The 17,965-nt window shown below is 46.5% G+C and overlaps 1 protein-coding gene across 4 annotated transcripts in view; it reads right to left on the bottom strand.

The window, feature by feature from the left end:
- TECPR2 (tectonin beta-propeller repeat containing 2) overlaps positions 1 to 17,965 on the bottom strand; it is a 106,733-nt gene that overhangs the window by 19,924 nt on the left and 68,844 nt on the right. For all 4 annotated transcript variants that reach the window (XM_078054239.1, XM_078054242.1, XM_078054241.1 and 1 more), the window contains exon 17: positions 11,961 to 12,109. In XM_078054239.1, the coding sequence (XP_077910365.1) occupies positions 11,961 to 12,109 (149 nt within the window). The remainder of the gene's footprint in view (positions 1 to 11,960; positions 12,110 to 17,965) is intronic.

Below are 17,965 nucleotides of genomic sequence, written 5' to 3'. Positions count from 1 at the left end.
GTAAGTTTTGACATACATATGCACTCAAGAAACCATCCCCATGTTGCTCGTCTGTAAACCCTCCCAACCACCCACCGATCCCCAAGCTACCACTGCTCTCTGTAACCACAGATCAGTCAGCATTCTCTACACTTTATATAACTTAATCATATAATACGTATGCCTTTCTGTCCGGCTTCTTCACTCAACATAATTATTTCATCAAATTTGGAAACCTTTTGGCCATATTTCTTCAAGTCACCCCCACTCCTCTTTCTCCTCAGGAAGCAACTGCATTTGAACTAGGCCCTGTGAGGCTGTCCCATACTCACTGATGCTCTGAGTTTCTTCCAGTCTTTCTTCTCTCTGTTCTAGTTTGGATGGCTTCACTGCTGCATCTTTGAGTACCCTGATCTTTTCTCCTGCAATGTCTACACACTCACCAATCTCATTCAGAGTATTTTCCATTTCAGACATTGTAATTTTTATCCCTGGAAGTGTGACCTAGGTCTTTTTTATAGATCCCCATTTTCTACTTAATGTGTGCAATCTTTCCCCCAGTATCTAGAACGTAAAGGGTAAAGTTATAACAACTGTTTTAATGCCCTATGAATTTCATCATCTGGATCATTTCTGGGTCAGCTTCTGTTGATGGATTTACCTCCCTTCATTGTAGGTGATATTTTCCTGTTTCTGTTTGCCTCGTGAGTCCTGATCAGATGTAAGACAATGTGAATTTTACCTTGTTGGTGCTGGATACTTTCTAATTTATAAATATTCTAGAGCTTTGTTCTGGGATGCCACTAAGTTACTTGGAAACAGTCTGATCCTTCCAGGTCTTGCTTTTAAGCTCTGGTCACCAGTATTAAAGTTGCGTTCAGTATAGGGCTGATTGTGCCCCATCATGAGGCCAAACGCTCTTGTATGACCCAATTACGGATGGATAGGCCTTAGGAGGCTTCCTACTCTGGATGGTGGGGTCAGGAACTACTCCTGGCTCTGCCTGAGCTCCCGGGCATGCTCCCTCTAATGCTTCCAGGTGGTTCTCTGGCCCTGGTTGGTTCCTCAGCTGAAGCCCTGTGGGGCTCTGCAGCTCTGCAGTCCCTGCCTCAAGGTCCTGCCTCCTGGGCCTCCCACATGCCAGAGCCATGCCCTCAACTCAAGGAGCAGGCTGGGCTCTGCCAGCCCCTACCTGGGGTCTCCCTCCCTGTGCAACAGCTTGGCAACCATGGGGTTCTCATTTGTTTCCTATTTCTCAGGGGTCACTGTCCTTCATTGTCTGACATCCAAAGTCTTGAAAACCACTGTTTCACACAATTTGTCTGGCATTTTAGTTACTTCAGGCAGGAGGGTAAATCTGGCTCCTGTTACTCTGTATTGGCTGGAAGCAGAAGTTTATTTGACTGGTCTAAAGCTTCAGATTTCATGTCCAAGTGATGATCCCTACTGTATATGGACTGTGTCCACTGTGTACATGGAGTGCAAGGTATCTTATCTATGTATCACGTATTTTAACTTAAGAGAGAGCTACTTAGAAATGTCAGCTATCAGTCTCACTAGAAGAAGAGCATTTGAAAGACAACATTCTAGAGCTTATCCAGTATTCACAGACGTCAGAGCACGTGCCAGGCAGCAGGTAACTCAGAGAGTGTGAGCACGTATGTGGAAGGACACTGAGAGAGGCTGGAACAAAATGGGGATTTCAGAGGGAGGCAACATTACTCATTATTGTGCCCAAACCCATCGGGTTTCCCGAGTCCCCACTCTTGGAGGTAAGTGTTTCCCCCACACAGACAAAAAGTATTTTTGAGGGAGTATTTTAGGTTTTTTTACTCTCCTGACTCTGCTGGAAAGTAAAGGAGGTGAATTAACATTTACTATGCGTTTTCTTTGTGCCGGTTACTTTATACACATTATCGAATACCTGCCTGCCCCCGCCCAAGCTTTATTACGACAATTTTGAAACATACAAAAAACATGAAAGAATTCTACCGGAAACACCCATACACTCACTACCAATAACACTTTACTGTGCATGCCTATTCATGTATCCACCCGTCTGTCTATCCACCCAGCAGTCCATCTTGCTTCTGGAAGTGTCTCAAAGAGAGCTGCAGACATCAGCAGAGTCTCTCCTAAATCCTTCAACATGCAAATCATCAACTATAGTCAGGATTAGTTCACAGTTCTCTCTTGAGAACTGTTTACATACAGTAAGTGTATGGACCATAGGCACGCCATTCCATGAGTGTTGACAATTGTCATCCCCGGGGAAGTAGCCTCAAGCCCCTGCCAGTCATCTCCCCCCCCCCGCCCCCATGTCCCCCAGGCAACCATGGGTCTGATTTCTGCCATCAAGATCCGTTCAGTTTGACCTGTTCCAGAATCTCCTGTAACTGGAGCCACACAGGAGCCATACAACCTATAGCTGTCGTGGGCCTGCTGCCGCCTCTGTTAAGCAGTCAAAGGCCAGCTCCAAAGCCACTAGGGCCACCCCTCCACTGGGAACAACTGTCCTTATCAACACTCACCAGGACATGATCTTTTTTTTGGTAAAGATTTATTTATTTACTATTTGAGAGAGAGAGGGAGAGAGAAAGCATGAGCAGGAGGGGCAGACGGAGAGGGAGAGAGAATCCCAAGCAGACTCGCTGCTGAGCAGGGAGCCCGATGCGGGGCTCGATCCCACGACCCTGAGAGCATGACCTGAGCCGAAACCAAGAGTCAGACGCTTAGCCCACTGTGCCACCCAGGCGCCCCTCACCAGGACATGATTTTAAACGGCTTTTCAAAGTACATCCTTAATTATTTATAACAACTGCCACTGTCATAATTTGCTAAGTGGACTCTCCACAAGGCGGGTGCTGCACCTGCTTCACTCACCACACACAGCCTCGCTGCACCAGCAGAAGAGTCAGTTCACACTGCTACTGTGACAACAAATAGCTTTGGGAACATATTTGATTATTTCCTAAGATTGAGTCTTATTTAGATTATTCACAGTTATGAACTACTTATTCTATAAGTAGTATAAGTCCATTGCCAGATTTTCAGAAAACAAAGGTAAACAAAAGGAAGAAAAAAAGTCAGCCACAATAGCACCTCCCGGACGTAACCCTTATCATTCGCTGTGTATCTTTACAGAGTTTTCAGCATATACATCATTTTTTTTTAAACGAAAATAGTATCATTGAACATGTTTTGTAACTGACATTTTTACTCCACAATGTGCTGTGAGCATTTCTCCATGGGAATAAAAACTCTCCTGTGGAGTAATGTGGCAGAGTTATGGTGGATTTCCCTGAATAAACACATCACAGTTTAACTCAGCTCCTTCATAGCAAATCCTAGTAACATCCCTCCTACAGAGCAGAGACCTCCTAGACACTAAACATGTAACTAGCAATGACTTTTTCGGTCTCTTATTAAAAACAGGGACTCTCAAATGGGATTCTGTCTGCTGCTCTGGCATGTAAAGCTCTGTGTGTGTCCCTGTCCCAGAGGACGATACCCCCACTGCCCCAGGGGGAGGAGCTATGTTGGCAAAGTCCAATGAGGAACGAGGCTGACTTGCTGCACAGTGCTGTGCATTTGCACGAGAGAGGGATCTAGCCATGGCCTCCCAAGTGAGGCGACAGGGATCTGGTTTCATTATCCCCAAGGCCTATTAGCACTTTTATTTCAGGAGAGAACACTAGTCATCAATCAGAACACCCCAAAATTCTTAGAAGTAGGTGCTCAGCTGTACCCACAGAGCTTGGCTTTGGGCTGTGGGTGCCCCTCCTTCCACTGTCTGTCCCCTGCTGAGAGTGACCTGTGCTAGGACGGTGGGTGCCACGAGAGGGTGCAACGAGGGAGAGCGTCATCAGGGCTGCTCAGCTGTGCCTTCAGTGAGGGGTAAGGAGAGTGAAATCTCAGACTGCTCTCTGCTCTGCTGTCCTGAAATGACTTTCATCTTGATGAATCGACAGAAGGCTCAGTTCAGGCGGGGTCTCCTCTAATGCTAACCCTTCTCTAACGAAAGCTCTCCTGCTGTTAAGTGTGAACTTTTCCAAAGATCTCGATGCGTAAAGTTACAGATCCCTACTGGCAGGTCTGGGGGCATGGCATTCTTACAAGTATTATCTATTACTATGCTTATATACTTATTTTATTGTTTTGTTGTTCATACAGCTAAAAATACCTAACGCACCTGAATGTAAATAATTTTTTAAATACTAGTTTGGCCATTTGCCAGACACAGCTCTCATCCAGGCAGAGTAAATGAGCCCTGGGGAACCCATGAGCAGTCCACACAGAAGGGTGGGCCGCAGCCTCACTCCATGGGAGGCACAGCACCAGGGGTCAGGAAAGGGCAGTCTGTTCAGGACACAGAGAGGGGACAGGAGGTGGACGGGAGTGAGCGGGCAGGTAAAGAAGCCCCGTCTGAAAGGAGAAGTGGGGCCAAACTGGGGCGGGCGCAACCAGACGCTTCTCTTCTTTTCCTGGGGCCCTCGGTGCCCACAGTCAGGTGAGAGGTCACCTCATCGACTGAGCTTGCTCTCGCACTACCTCTAACATGGACAGAACATTCTCTCACTAAAGCAAAAATGCCAAAAAAAATCCTAAACACAACTATAAATATCTTCTCCAAACCCTTCCATATGTTATTAAGTCTGAAAACTGAGTCATTTGTTTTGAGTATTTTGTGAAAACTTCACCCCAAAACTACTACAGGGGGGAGGTTTTCACCAGGCATGAGAACAGGAAACAGAAACGGAGTCGGCGCTGCTAACCGTGAAGGATCTCTGGTGCTTCGCTCCGTTGTGCCCGGTAGCATCTATGACCCGCCTCCCTCTGTGTCCACTGCGAACACATCCTACATGCTGGCCAGGAAGCCCGAGTTGAAGAATGAATAAAAAACACAGTGGGAAGAGGTCAGTCATGATCGCAACATGGAAACCCCGTTTAAACTCTAATGCTCGGATCCAACCACACAGTCCTGATTTTCTAAACCCTTCCAGTGAAGCATCATCTCCCCACTGCCACACTCATCTTGTCAGGCCCTCTGCAACTGAGTGGTGGGTCCCAGCTGCCCAGGAGAGGCAGGCCCCGCCGACTATCAGAGCGCGGCGGGCCTGGGGCCCGGTCTCGGCTTGCTCACTCACTAGGGCTGCGGTTCTGCCCAGTCACGTGCCTGTCCCAAGTCACATGCTTCCTGTGGCAAGTGGGGAGAGCCACTCCTGACTCCTACGTCCTGTGGTAAATTCAGGACTACGGCAGCTCAGGCTGGTATAAAAGCCTGGGCAAATGTAAAGTCTGACTTTTTTCCCACAGGAACCAATTTGAAAAGCATTTTCTATCTTCAAATTCCACAGAAAGTGAATGTCTTCTCCAGTGCACTAAAAGCTAACTGAGTCTGAAAACGTGGCTCCGTTCAGTGGAACTCCTTGGAATAGTTAGTGTTTAACAGCCCATTTAGCAATCATTACTTTATTCAGAGCACAGCTGAGGCCCTTTCATGTGAACTTGCTCTATTTGGCCATTTTCCTGGGCAAAGCTGTTAATCGCTACAGTCAATAGAGCACTCCAAGTAAAGCTCTCTTCCCAATTTGAGCTCCGCTTCCTGGAGGCTATTCTAGAAGCTAAACAGAGAAAGCCAGAGTAATTTGCAGGTTCACAGAGTCTCTGATGTAACCCTATGGCTGAGCCATAACTCAGCCAGCTGCCCGAGTGGCCCATGGCCGCAGACAGGGGCCCAAGCGAGGCAAGGCTAGCTGGAGCCCACACTGGTAGCAGCTTGCTGTCTGGCACCTCCCCCCCCGCCCCCCCGGGTCGCCCACATCCGGGCCTTCAGCTTGATGGGCAAAGGCTGAGGCCAGGCACCAGCCCACTCCAGCCCTCTGACACCACACGCCCTGCAGACCTCACTCGCACTCTCAGCAGCCCTCCACTGATGCTGCATGGCCCTGTGCTGGGACTCTGCACACCTGTCCAGCCACGCTAGGTCTTCTACAGCACGTGATAATGTGACAAATACTGCTGGGAACTCTCAGAGCAATGTTACTAGCAAGCAGAACACTGTGCACAACAAGTTGTGGAAGAACAAGCATTACAGTGAAAATGGATGCACTCAGGAATAGAAAAACAATAGAGAAAAATCAACAAAACCAAAAGACATTTTTTGAAAACATCAACAAAATTGACAACTTTTAGCTCTACTGACTAAGGAAAAAAGAGGGAAAGCTCAAACTACTAAAATCATAAACAAAAGAGGGAACATAACTATCAACCTCATAGAAATAAAAAGGATTATAAGGGAATACTATGAACTGGATGCCAATAAATTAGGTAATATCGATGAAATGAACAAATTGCTAGAAAGACAAACTACTGAAATTGAATCAAGAAGAAACAAAATTCTAAGTGGACCTATAATAAGTGAAGAGACTGAATCAGTAATCAAAACACATCTCACAAAGAAAAGCCCAGGCTTACACTGAGGAATTGTAAATGCTTAAAGAATAATTAACACCAATCCTTCAGAAACTCTTCCAAAAAACAGGAGGAAGAAACACTTCTCGACTCATCCTACGAGGCCAGCATTATCCTGAGAGCAAAACCAGACAAACACATGACAAGAAAAGAAAACCAAAGACCAATCTCTCTCATGGACACAGAAATCCATGACAAAATACTGGCAGGCCAAATCTAGGACCATATATATAAAAGATTATATAGCACAACCAAGTAGGATTTATCCCAGAAACAAAAGGTGGTTCAGCATACAGAAGTCAATCAATACAATACTTCATATTAATAAAGGAAAAAAGCCCACAGGATCATCTCAGTAGACGTAGAAAAAGCACTTGACATAATCCAACATCTTTCATGGAAAAAAAAAACATTCAACAAACTAGGAATAGAAAGGAGCTTCTTCAGTCTGAAAAGGGCATCTATAAAAAATGCACAGCTGGGCGCCTGGGTGGCTCAGTTGGTTAAGCGACTGCCTTCGGCTCAGGTCATGATCCTGGAGTCCTGGGATCGAGTCCCGCATCGGGCTCCCTGCTCGGCAGGGAGCCTGCTTCTCCCTCTGACCATCTCCCCTCTCATGTGCTCTCTCTTATTCTCTCTCTCTCAAATAAATAAATAAAATCTTTAAAAAAAAATGCACAGCTAATATCATTATTTAATGGTGAAAGAATGAATGTTTTCCCCCTAAGATCAGGAACAAAATGAGCATGTCTGTTCTTGCCACTTCTTAACATCGTACAGGAGGCTCCAGCCAGGGTAATTAAATGAGAAAGAGAAGTAAAAGGCATCCAGATAGGAAAGGAAGAAGTAAAATTATCTCTATTTGTAGATAACATGATTTTGTATACAAGAAATCCTAAGGAATCCACAAAAAAGTTATTAGAAGAAATAAATAAGTTTAGCAAGTTTTCCAGATCAATATACAGAAACTTATCCTAGCAATGAACAAACTGAAATGGAATTGAGAAGACAATTCCGTTCACAATAGCATCAAAAAGAATAAATGACTTAGAAGTACATTTAACAAAAGTAGTTAAAAAAAAAAAACAAAACACATACTCTGAAAACCACACAAATGCCGAAAGAAATTAAAGAAGATCTAAATAAGTGCAAAGATAGCTCATGTTCATGGATTGGAAGATTTACTTCTATGAAGATGGCAAGACTTCTCTCAAGTGATCTACAGATTCACACAATTCCTATAAAAATCCCAGTGGGCATTTTTTTGCAGAAATTGACAAACTGATCCTAAAATTCATATGGATATGCAAAGGACCCAGAGTAGCCAAAACAATCTTAAAAAAGGAAAATCACTTCCTGATTTTGAAATTTATAACAAAGCTGAATAATCAGGACAATGGGGTACTGGCATAATGATAGACATACAGATCACGGAAATAGAACTAAAGTAAAAAATCCTTAATTTATGATGCATTGATTCTGACAGCCCTCCAAGACAATGTAATAGGAAAAAAATAGTCTTTTTAATAAATGGTGCTGGTATGTATAATTGGATATCCGTGTGTAAAAGAATGAATTTGGACACCTACCTTACACCATATACAAAAATTAACTGAAAATAAATCAAACATTTAAATATAAGGGCTGGGGGCACCTGGGTGGCTCAGTCAATTAAGCGCCTGCCTTCAGCTCAGGCCATGATCCCAGGGTTCTGGGATTGAGTCCTATATTGGGCTCCCTGCTCAGCAGGGAGTCTGCTTCTCCCTCTACCTCTCTTCCTCCCCCCTGCTCGTGTGCTCTCTCTCTCAAATAAATAAAATCTTAAAAAAAATAAATATAAGGGCTAGAACTGTAAGACTTCTAAAAAAAACACAGCTGCAAATCTTCATGACCTTGGATTAGGCAACAGGTGTGCATACGTCATCAAAGGCATATGTAAAGCGTATATCTGATAAGAGTCTAGTATCTAGAATACCTAAAGAACTCTTATAACTCAATAATTAAAAGACAAGGGGCGCTTGGGTGGCTGAGTTGTTAAGTGTCTGCCTTCAGCTCAGGTCATGATCCCAGGGTGCTGGGATCAAGTCCCGCATCGGGCTCCCTGTTCAGCGGGAAGCCTGCTTCTCTCTCTTCTGCTCCCCCTGCTTGTGTTCCCTCTCTCGCTGTGTCTCTGTCAAATAAATAAATAAAATCTTTTAAAAAAAATTAAAAGACAAACAGCCCAGTTGAAAAATGGTACATAGTTCTCCAAAAAAGATACACAAATAACCAATAAGCACATGAAAAGATCTTCAACATCATTAGTCATTAGGGAAATGCAAGTCAAAACCATGAGATACCATTTTTACACCTATCAGGATGGCTAGAATAAAAACATCGGGCAAGAAAAATTTTTGGTGAGGATGTGGAGAAACTAGAACCCTCATACATTACTGGTGAGATGTAAAATGATGCAGCCACTGTGGAAAACCATTTGTTTGTTCGTTTGATTTTATTTTTAAGTAATCTCTACACCCAATGTGGGGCTCAAACCCACAACCCCAAGATCCAGAGTCATGTGCCCCATCAGCTGAGCCAGCCAGCTGCCTCAGGTCCTTAAACATTTAAAACATACATTCACCATCTGACCCTGCAATTCCCTTTAAAGGTATATACCCAGTAGAACTGAAAACATAACTCCACACAAATACTCATCCACAAATGTTCACAGCAGTCCACACATGGGTACAACCCGAATGTCCATCACCTGATGAATGGATAAGCAAAATGTCCATCAACACGACGGAACATTATTCAGTCATAAAAAGGAACAAAGTACTGATATGCTACAACATGCTATGGTACTTATAACGGTGATGCTAAGTGAAAGACGGCAGACAAAAATAGCCACATACTGTACTATTCCATTTATATAAAACAGGCAAATCCAGGAACAGGCAAAGGCATAAACAGAGAAAGGAGATGAATGGCTGAGGGAACTGGGAGGTTCCAGGAGAAAAGGGAGTAACTACTAATGAGTATGGGTTTTCTTTTTGGGGTGATGAGAAAGTTCTGGAACTGGACAGTAGTGATTGTTGCTCAACTTTGTGACTATACTAAAAACCCCTGAACTATACACTATGAAAAAGGTGAATTAGAACTCTTTTTTTGTTTGTTTTTTGTTTTCCAGGCTCCCCGCTGAGCAAGGAGCCCGATGCGGGACTCGATCCCAGGACCCTGGGATCATGACCTGAGATGAAGGCAGACGCTTCACCCGCTGAGCTCCGCAGGCATCCCACAATTTTTTCTTTTTTTAAGTAGGCTCTATGCCTAGTGTGGAGCCCAACACGGGACTTGAACTCACGACTCTGAGCTCAAGAGTCAGACACTTCACCGACTGAGCCACCCAGGCACCCCTGAATGATAACTTTTTTTTTTTTAAAGATTTTATTTATTTATTTGACAGAGAGACAGAGCGAGAGAGGGAACACAAGCAGGGGGAGTGGGGGAGGGAGAAGCAGGCTTCCCGCTGAGCAGGGAGCCCGACGCGGGGCTCGATCCCAGGACCCTGGGATCATGACCTGAGCCGAAGGCAGATGCTTAACGACTGAGCCACCCAGGCGCCCTGAATTATAACTCTTAAAAGAATTAATATAAAGCTCTTAGAAAAAAAAAAGGAATGTGTTAGCAATGACGTATCAAAGGGCTCAGGTAACAAGAAGGTGCCTTGCATAAAAAGAATTTCAGAATGATAATGACACGAGCCACCCGCTGGCCTGTCTCTCATCACCATGACCCAGCAGTGCGCAGCAATGCCAGTGACCACAGGCTCCCCTCTGCCGGGTGGCCTGCTCCCGCCGTGCTGTTCTTAGTGCACCGCTGTACGCAGAGAAGGGAGAGTGCACCCTAGTTCAGTATGTGTGACCTTGAGTTTGCACCGTGCTTTCTGATCCACGAGATGCTGTCCCTGACATTATTCTACTCACTCTTCCCTCAGTCCCATGAGCGAGGAAGACCTACCAGTGAGGACACAGAGCCTCTCTGGGGTCATGACCGCTAACTGGCGGCCTGCAAGAACTCTGACCTGACCCCGGGTTCCACTGTAGGGCCTCCCAGCACACGGCCCATGTCTGATGGGAGAACTGGCCCTGCGCCTTGCTCGATTTCTGTCACCCCATCCCTGGGGGTTCACGATGTCCAAAATGTCGATGATCATGAACACAGGCATTTACTCAAATGCTTGATTTCCTGCCTGTCTCCATTCAAGCATTTGTTTGTTTGCCCTGCTGCCGCCTCTGCAGATGGCAACTTCGTTGTTTTTTTTTTTAGGATTTTATTTATTTATTTTTTTAAAGATTTTATTTGACAGAGAGAGACACAGCGAGAGAGGGAACACAAGCAGGGGGAGTGGGAGAGGGAGAAGCAGGCTTCCCGTGGAGTAGGGAGCCCGATGTGGGTCTCGATCCCAGGATCCTAGGATCATGACCTGAGCTGAAGGCAGCTGCTTAACGACTGAGCCACCCAGGAGCCCCAGATTTTATTTATTTGAGAGAGAGAGTGAGCCTGAGCATTAGCAGGGGGAGGGCCAGAGGCAGAGGGAGAAGCAGACTCCCCGCTGAGCAGGGAGCCCTACCTGGGGCTCAATCCCAGGACCCTGAGATCATGAGCTGAACTGAAGGCAGACGCTTAAGCAACTGAGGCACCCAGGCGCCCCGGCAACTTTGTTTTTTCCAACAAAGTCACAAAGTAGGGGCTAGCAGGAGTTGGAGCAGATAACTCTCATGAAATCACAGCGTCCTAATTATAAATTTTAACAGAAATGTACCTAGTATAGCAACCAGGCCGATTAGATCTTTAAGGGTAATTAAATAGTGCCCTAAAATCAGGCTTCTGCTTCTGATATGAATGGTGGAACGGTCAAGAGAAGAAGAAAAACATTTAGAATACATGGTAAACTGAAATAAGGCAGGGGTGGGGGAGGGGACAGGGCATAGGGGATGGGAAACAGAATTTCAACCAACCAGGAAAGGCATTCACAAAATGCTGATAAGATTGTCTACATGACAAGATTTTAAGTGACTTTTAATTTCTTTGCTATACTTTTGGGTACTGTTTGATTTTAATTTTATTTATTTATTTATTTTTAAGTAAGCTCTATGCCCAGCACGGGGCTTGAACTCACGACCCCGAGATTAAGAGTTGTATGCTCCACCGACTAAGCCAGCCAGGTGACCCTGATTTTATTTTTTTAAAAAACAATGTTCGTTTTGTAAAAAGTTAAAAATTTTGAGAGGAAAAAAAACCTTAAGTGCTGAGATCATCTTTAACGATGTGTTCAGTTGAAATTCCACGACTGGGATGCCAATGAGTGAGCACACGCTGGGGGCGTACCCTGTTCCCTGGACACACGCCCCTGCCCCCACTTGCTGGGAGGCCTACACAAGCGGGTGCGGCCCCGTCTCCAGGAACCGCGTACTGACAGCTTGTCTCATGGAGGAGCAGCTTGCTATCAGTTCAGTTTTGCTTACCTGGACAGGTGGCTCAATCATTATCCAGGCTGGAAGCATCAGACTGGGATTGAGAGGCTGGGTTCCCACTCGGAAGTAAACTCCACCCCTGGAATCACAGGCCCAGATGTGCTGATTTCCACATGCCAAGCTTGTCAGTTTTACAGCTCCTGTAGACAAATAAAGGAAAAGTCCACACACTAATTACTTTTGTAAAATGACGAATCCTTCGTTTAATCTATGGACTTTGGTTTTATCCTTCAAAGGAAGAGGGTGAGGCTGCACTTGCGGTCGCCCCTGTTGTCTGAGGGCAGCACATCAGGGGGGTTGGCGAGGCCTCGGGCTGCCCCGCCACCTGCCAGGCGCCACGCGGAGGCTCGCCTGCCCCACAGGCGAAGCAGTCAGGATGCTGTCAGCACGGGGCCCCGAGCCAAGAAACGCGGGGTTAATATCTGTGTGGGCCTCATCGTTAGCTTCACCACGTAAGCGCATACCACCAGCAAATTCTGCCTCTGGGGAGAGGAACTCCTCTTTGTCGGGAATCCTGATCCTGAGAATGCGTATGAAGTAGCTACATCTCCTAGAATCTTCATGTTTCTGTTCACACTTCTCCTGGTTGATTAAACCAATTTTAAGAGAACAGGAAATGGGAGGAGGCTTTAAGGAGAAATTACACTTGATTAATCGTCTACCTGGCAGAGCAGCTGCTGTGGGACAGGGAGCAGCTGAGTCTGACAGCCTCACTTCAAGCCCTGCACCAGTGACGCGAGGTGACTTACTAGCTCAGGTCACATTCGAGGTCATCGGGACTCAGACACGAAGACTTGCCCCAGGTCCCAGGGCGAGGATGATGCTAAGCCAGGAGGCAAAGGTCTGAACCCAGGCCATCCTGACTCCTCTACACCAGCCATGTGCCCTCTGGGACGCCAGTGAATGCACAGATTGGATGTTCCGTTCAGTCAGTTTTGACAGATGAATGACCCAGGGAACCAACGTCCTGTCAAGTTATAGAACATTTTCATCACCCCGGGAAGTTCCCCTGGGCCCCTTTGTGTCAATCCCCTTGGTTCCGAGGCACCCACTTTTCTGATTTCTGTCAGCATGGGTCAGTTTAGTCTGGTCTAGAGGTCCACATAAACAATCACAGGCAGGCTCTCTCTGGGCTGTGTCTCTGTCGCTCCGTGGAACGTGTGCAGGTTTCGTCCCCAGTGTCACTTCTTTATGCTGTGAGCATTACTCCACTGCACGCCAATACCGCAGTTCACCCAGCCCCCTGGCAATGGACATCTGGGCCGTGTCCACTTCCTGCTATTAGGAGTAAAGCTGCTACAGTCACTCCTATAGAAGACTTTTTTGTGAGCATGTGTTGTTTTTCTCGAATGGTACCTAGGAATGAAGTGCAGGGCCGCAGGGTGGGCGTATACTTGCCGTCCTGCACACCCACCAGCTGTGCATGCCGCGGCCCACACCCTTACCAGCACCTGGTCTTGCCCCCTTTTTCACATCGGCCATTCTAGGAGGTGTGAAGAGGTATCTCGTCATGGCTTTAACTTGCATTTCCCTGTTAACTAATGATGCTGAGAATCTTTTAATGTGCTTATAGGGCATAACTTGCTTACTGGGTATATCTTCTTCTGTGAAATGCCTATTCAAGTCTTTTGCGCATTTTTCAAACTGAATGGTCTGTCTTTTGATGACTGAGTTAGAGGCTTTCTTTGCATATTCTGGATACGAGTCTTTTTGTCAGACATACACTTTGTGCCTCTTTTCTCCCAGTCCGTGGCTTGCCTTTTCATTTTCTTGACAGTGTTTTTCGCTGAGTTTGTAATTGCAGTGGGTCATTCTGACTTTAAAGCAGGGGGAGGAAGTGGTGCAGCTACGCCCTGTGGCCGTGCTCCTGTCAGCCAGCTCACAGTTGTCACTGCGAGTGGATGGCAGCCCACGGATCTGTGCTGAGGCCCAGGCACGGACCTGCTATGTGGAAATCCTGTCCGGTCCCTTCAGTTAGGACACCAGCTGGAAAGCATTCACCGACCACTACACAAACAATTCTCGGTATTCCTCTGCGCATACACTGAAGTTAACTGTAGTTTTTCCTTCCTTACTCTTTTATGGAATATCTTACCAGGGAGTTCGAATGGACTTCCTAGAGCTCTAACATTACATGGTGAAAGACTGGTACCATTCCAAATACACTACCTTCAGCAGTAAATTACAGAAATAGCTGAGAAACAAATGCTAATTTTAAAATGTTAAATGACAATTAATTTTATGCTGGAGTCTTCAATCTGCCCTACTAGGAACTCCAGGCAATAGTGGATGGTGAGAACAGTTGCATGGTGACCAAGGTACACCGGGCCAGCATCTCCAACAGCAGCGACTAACGCCGCTGCCACCAGAACACACAGTTCATATTCCAGGAATATTCTTTCGGGACAAAAGTAAAGGCAACTAGAATACACATTCGGAAGTGAAGAGACAGGTCAAAGAAGAAAACGTTTAACTGAAGGCTGCAGCTTCCCACCTCACAGAGGGCCCCTCAGGCTGCCTGAATCCAGACAGTACATGAGACTGCTCTGCAGAGATGGTCAGGACAGGGGGAGAGACTCCTGCCCTCCCCAAACACTCCACACTGCCCTTCGGTCCCTGCGAGTTAGGCGGGGCCCGTCGCTAGTCTGGACAATGGGCTGTGACAGGCAGAAGCGACTTTTGCACTGAAGCATAAGAGAGCTGGCAAGGGGCCTTTCAGCTGTCCCTGCTATGGTGACCAACCCAGGGAAGCCACAGGGCTCAGCAGCAGGGCCAGCAAACTGCCACCCAAGGGACACAATCCTAAGGGACTAGGAGCCAAAGGCTGAGAGCCAACTTTGTGGCAGCAGGGAAGCAACATTATATGAAGTCGCTGACATTTTGGGCCCATTACTACGTGACCAGCCTGATGAACACAGACACACTACAATTTTCTTGCCTTTCCCTGTTGTTTTTTCTATTTATTAATTACTTTATTCAACAAAGGAGACATTTTCCCTTTAGGATTATTTTTCAGCATATATTTTAGGACAAAAAGTAACATTTATTTGGTGTTTTACTATTTATAAAACACTTTTCTGCATAAATTACTGCCTAATATAATCCTATTTGTTACCTAAAGGCAAAAACTGACACTAAATATTTCCTCATTAAATGCTGCGACCAGAGGGGGCGCGTGGGTGGCTCAGTTGGTTAAGCAACTGCCTTCGGCTCAGGTCATGATCCTGGAGTCCCGGGATCGAGTCCCGTATCGGGCTCCCTGCTTAGCAGGGAGTCTGCTTCTTCCTCTGACCCTCCCCCCTCTTGTGCTCTCTCTCTCTCAAATAAATTAAAAAAAAAAAAAAGAAAATCTTAAAATGCTGCGACCAGATAAATTAAATTACAAATTGCATTAGTTTGCTAAACATTCCAATGTCTGACAGAATGCATATTTATGTATACTGGGAAATGAAATGTTATCAGCATCTTAAATATCTGTTAAATGATGCAAATTTTCTTCTAAAAACTAGGACTATAATAGATCACAAAACTCCATATTCAGTCTCTAAAGCTGGGTTCAGTAGACAGACATTTTATTTATTTATTTATTTATTGTTTTTGTTTTTTGTTTTGTTTATTTTTTTAAAGATTTTATTTATTCATTCATGAGAGACAGAGAGAGAGAGAGAGAGAGAGGGAGGCAGAGGGAGAAGCAGGCTCCCCAAGGGGCAGGGAGCCCGATGCGGGACTTGATCCCAGGACCCTGGGATCATGACCTGAGCTGAAGGCAGATGCTTAACCATCTGAGCCACCCAGGCGCCCCTATTTTTTTTTTTTTGAAAAGATTTTATTTATTTATTTGACAGAGGGAGACACAGCGAGAGAGGGAACACAAGCAGGGGGAGTGGGAGAGGGAGAAGCAGGCTTCCCGCTGAGCAAGGAGCCTGATGTGGGGCTCCATCCCAGGACCCTGAGATCATGACCTGAGCTGAAGGCAGACGCCTAACGACTGAGCCACCCAGGAGCCCCAGTAGACAGACATTTTAGAATTCTCCTAATTTAATCTCAAAGCAGCAACTGACATGGTAATTTGATTAGGGGCAGAAAAGAGTGATGTTAGGTCTTAAGAAAGAAATGAAAGGTAGAAATCACATTCATGACTTGATACTTTGCAAAAGTCATCCATGAAACTGAAATTTTTCTTTTTTTTTTTTTTAAGATTTTGTTTATTTGAGAGAGAGAGAGTGAGAATGAGCGGTGGGGAGGGGCAGAGGGAGAGGGAGAAGCGGGCTCCCTGCTTAACAGGAAGCCTGGGATGTCCTCCGGGCTCTGTCCTTCCCCTGGCTCTGGGATCCAAGACCCTGGGATCATGACCTGAGCTGAAGGGAGAGCCACCCAGGCACCCCAAAACTGATATTTCTGCTTGCAATGTAAAAGCTGGTGACATTCCAGACTTTACAAGAACCTGGCATGGCCGGCATGAGGTGGGCCGCACCCCACCATCAGCACCGGGAAGACAGGCTTTCATGTTTCATGTCTGTGATGTCAGGATACCTGTTAAGAAGAGGCCAGGACTGCAGAGAACAGCACAGATAAATCACATCCCTGAACAAGATGGTGGCAACTCAGAGGTGGATTAACCAATGATTGTTCTCATACCTGCCTGTTAGGCAGTTTTATTACTGATTATCAGGATCAAGGCCAAAGACAGGATCAAAACTCGTATCCTGGGGTGCCTGGATGGCTCAGTCAGTCAACTGTCTGCCTTCGGCTCAGGTCATGATCCTAGGGTCCTGGGATCGAGTCCCGCATTGGGCTCCTTGCTCAGTGGGGAGCCTGCTTCTCCCTCTGCCTGCCCCCCCGCCCCCGCTGTGCTCTCTCTCTCTCTCTCTCTCTGACAAATAAATAAAATCCCTAAAACAAACAAAAACTAAAAAAACCTCGTATCCCAGAATTACTTAGAAATGGGAGTTACCAGTAACAACCAGTTTCCCTGACGGTCTACTTTCCCACTGGGCATGATGCGGCCAAGCAAGTGGACCCCTCTGTGTGCAAACACCACATGGGGTCAGCCTGAAAGGGCCGCTGTGACAGAGCAGGAGCAGGGTACTCAGGGCATGGGGTGGGGGGTGGGGGGGGAGAGGCAAGCATCCCGAGGGAATGCGGACTGAAGGAAGCCGGGGGTGGGGCGGGGGACAGTCTTGGCGGAGGCCTGAAGGAAGAAGAGCCGGGGGAAGGACAAAGCAGGGAGGACATTCTAGGCCGTGGCAAGACAAGTGCAAGGAAGGCCGGGCCAGGCTGCGATGGCCTTGCGGGCCACCCTGAAGCCGGCGCACTGTGGTGCTCTCTCATGCTGAGGGTTCTTCTCAGGAAGATAGCTCTGGCACCGTGGGAAAGGTGGGCACACTACTGCGTGGGGGGAGGGGAGCAGGGAGAAGAGCCTCGGAGACCCCACGGGGTAGATGGAAGAGACAGCGCTAAGGCACTAGCCCCAAACAGCCACAGGGGATTCTGCCCTTTCCAGAAGAATTCAATGGGAGAAGAAGAGCGAAATCAGGAAAAAGAGTACATTTGGGAAAGAGAAGTTTCATGTTGAACAAAATCCTCACATGCAGAGTCATAGTCCTAAAAGGCTGTGCTTCCTTTCATTGCTGTGAGCACCCACCATGGCCAATGAAGCATCCCATTAATCCCAAATAAGTAATTCAAGGCAGCATGAACGCTACCTCGATCACTACACTTTCTATTCACTACTATTCGATGCCTGCTGCCTTATAACAACCTGCCATGGCCGCTCCCACGTGGGGCCCTGGGCGGGGAGCACACAGCTGAACTTAAAATCTTCATCCCCTCATTTAGATAATAAGAATTTACTTATTTACTTATTTTAAGATTTTATTTATTTATTTGACAGAGAGAGACACAGCGAGAGAGGGAACACAAGCAGGGGGAGCGGGAGAGGGAGAAGCAGGCCTCCCGCCGAGCAGGGATCCCGATGCGGGGCTCGATCCCAGGAC

This window comes from Halichoerus grypus, chromosome 8 (assembly GCF_964656455.1).
Source record: "Halichoerus grypus chromosome 8, mHalGry1.hap1.1, whole genome shotgun sequence".
In the NCBI taxonomy this organism is placed as follows: Eukaryota; Metazoa; Chordata; class Mammalia; order Carnivora; family Phocidae; genus Halichoerus; species Halichoerus grypus.
Note: the sequence above shows the minus strand (reverse complement) of the source record. Positions and strands in the feature narration are given on the sequence as shown.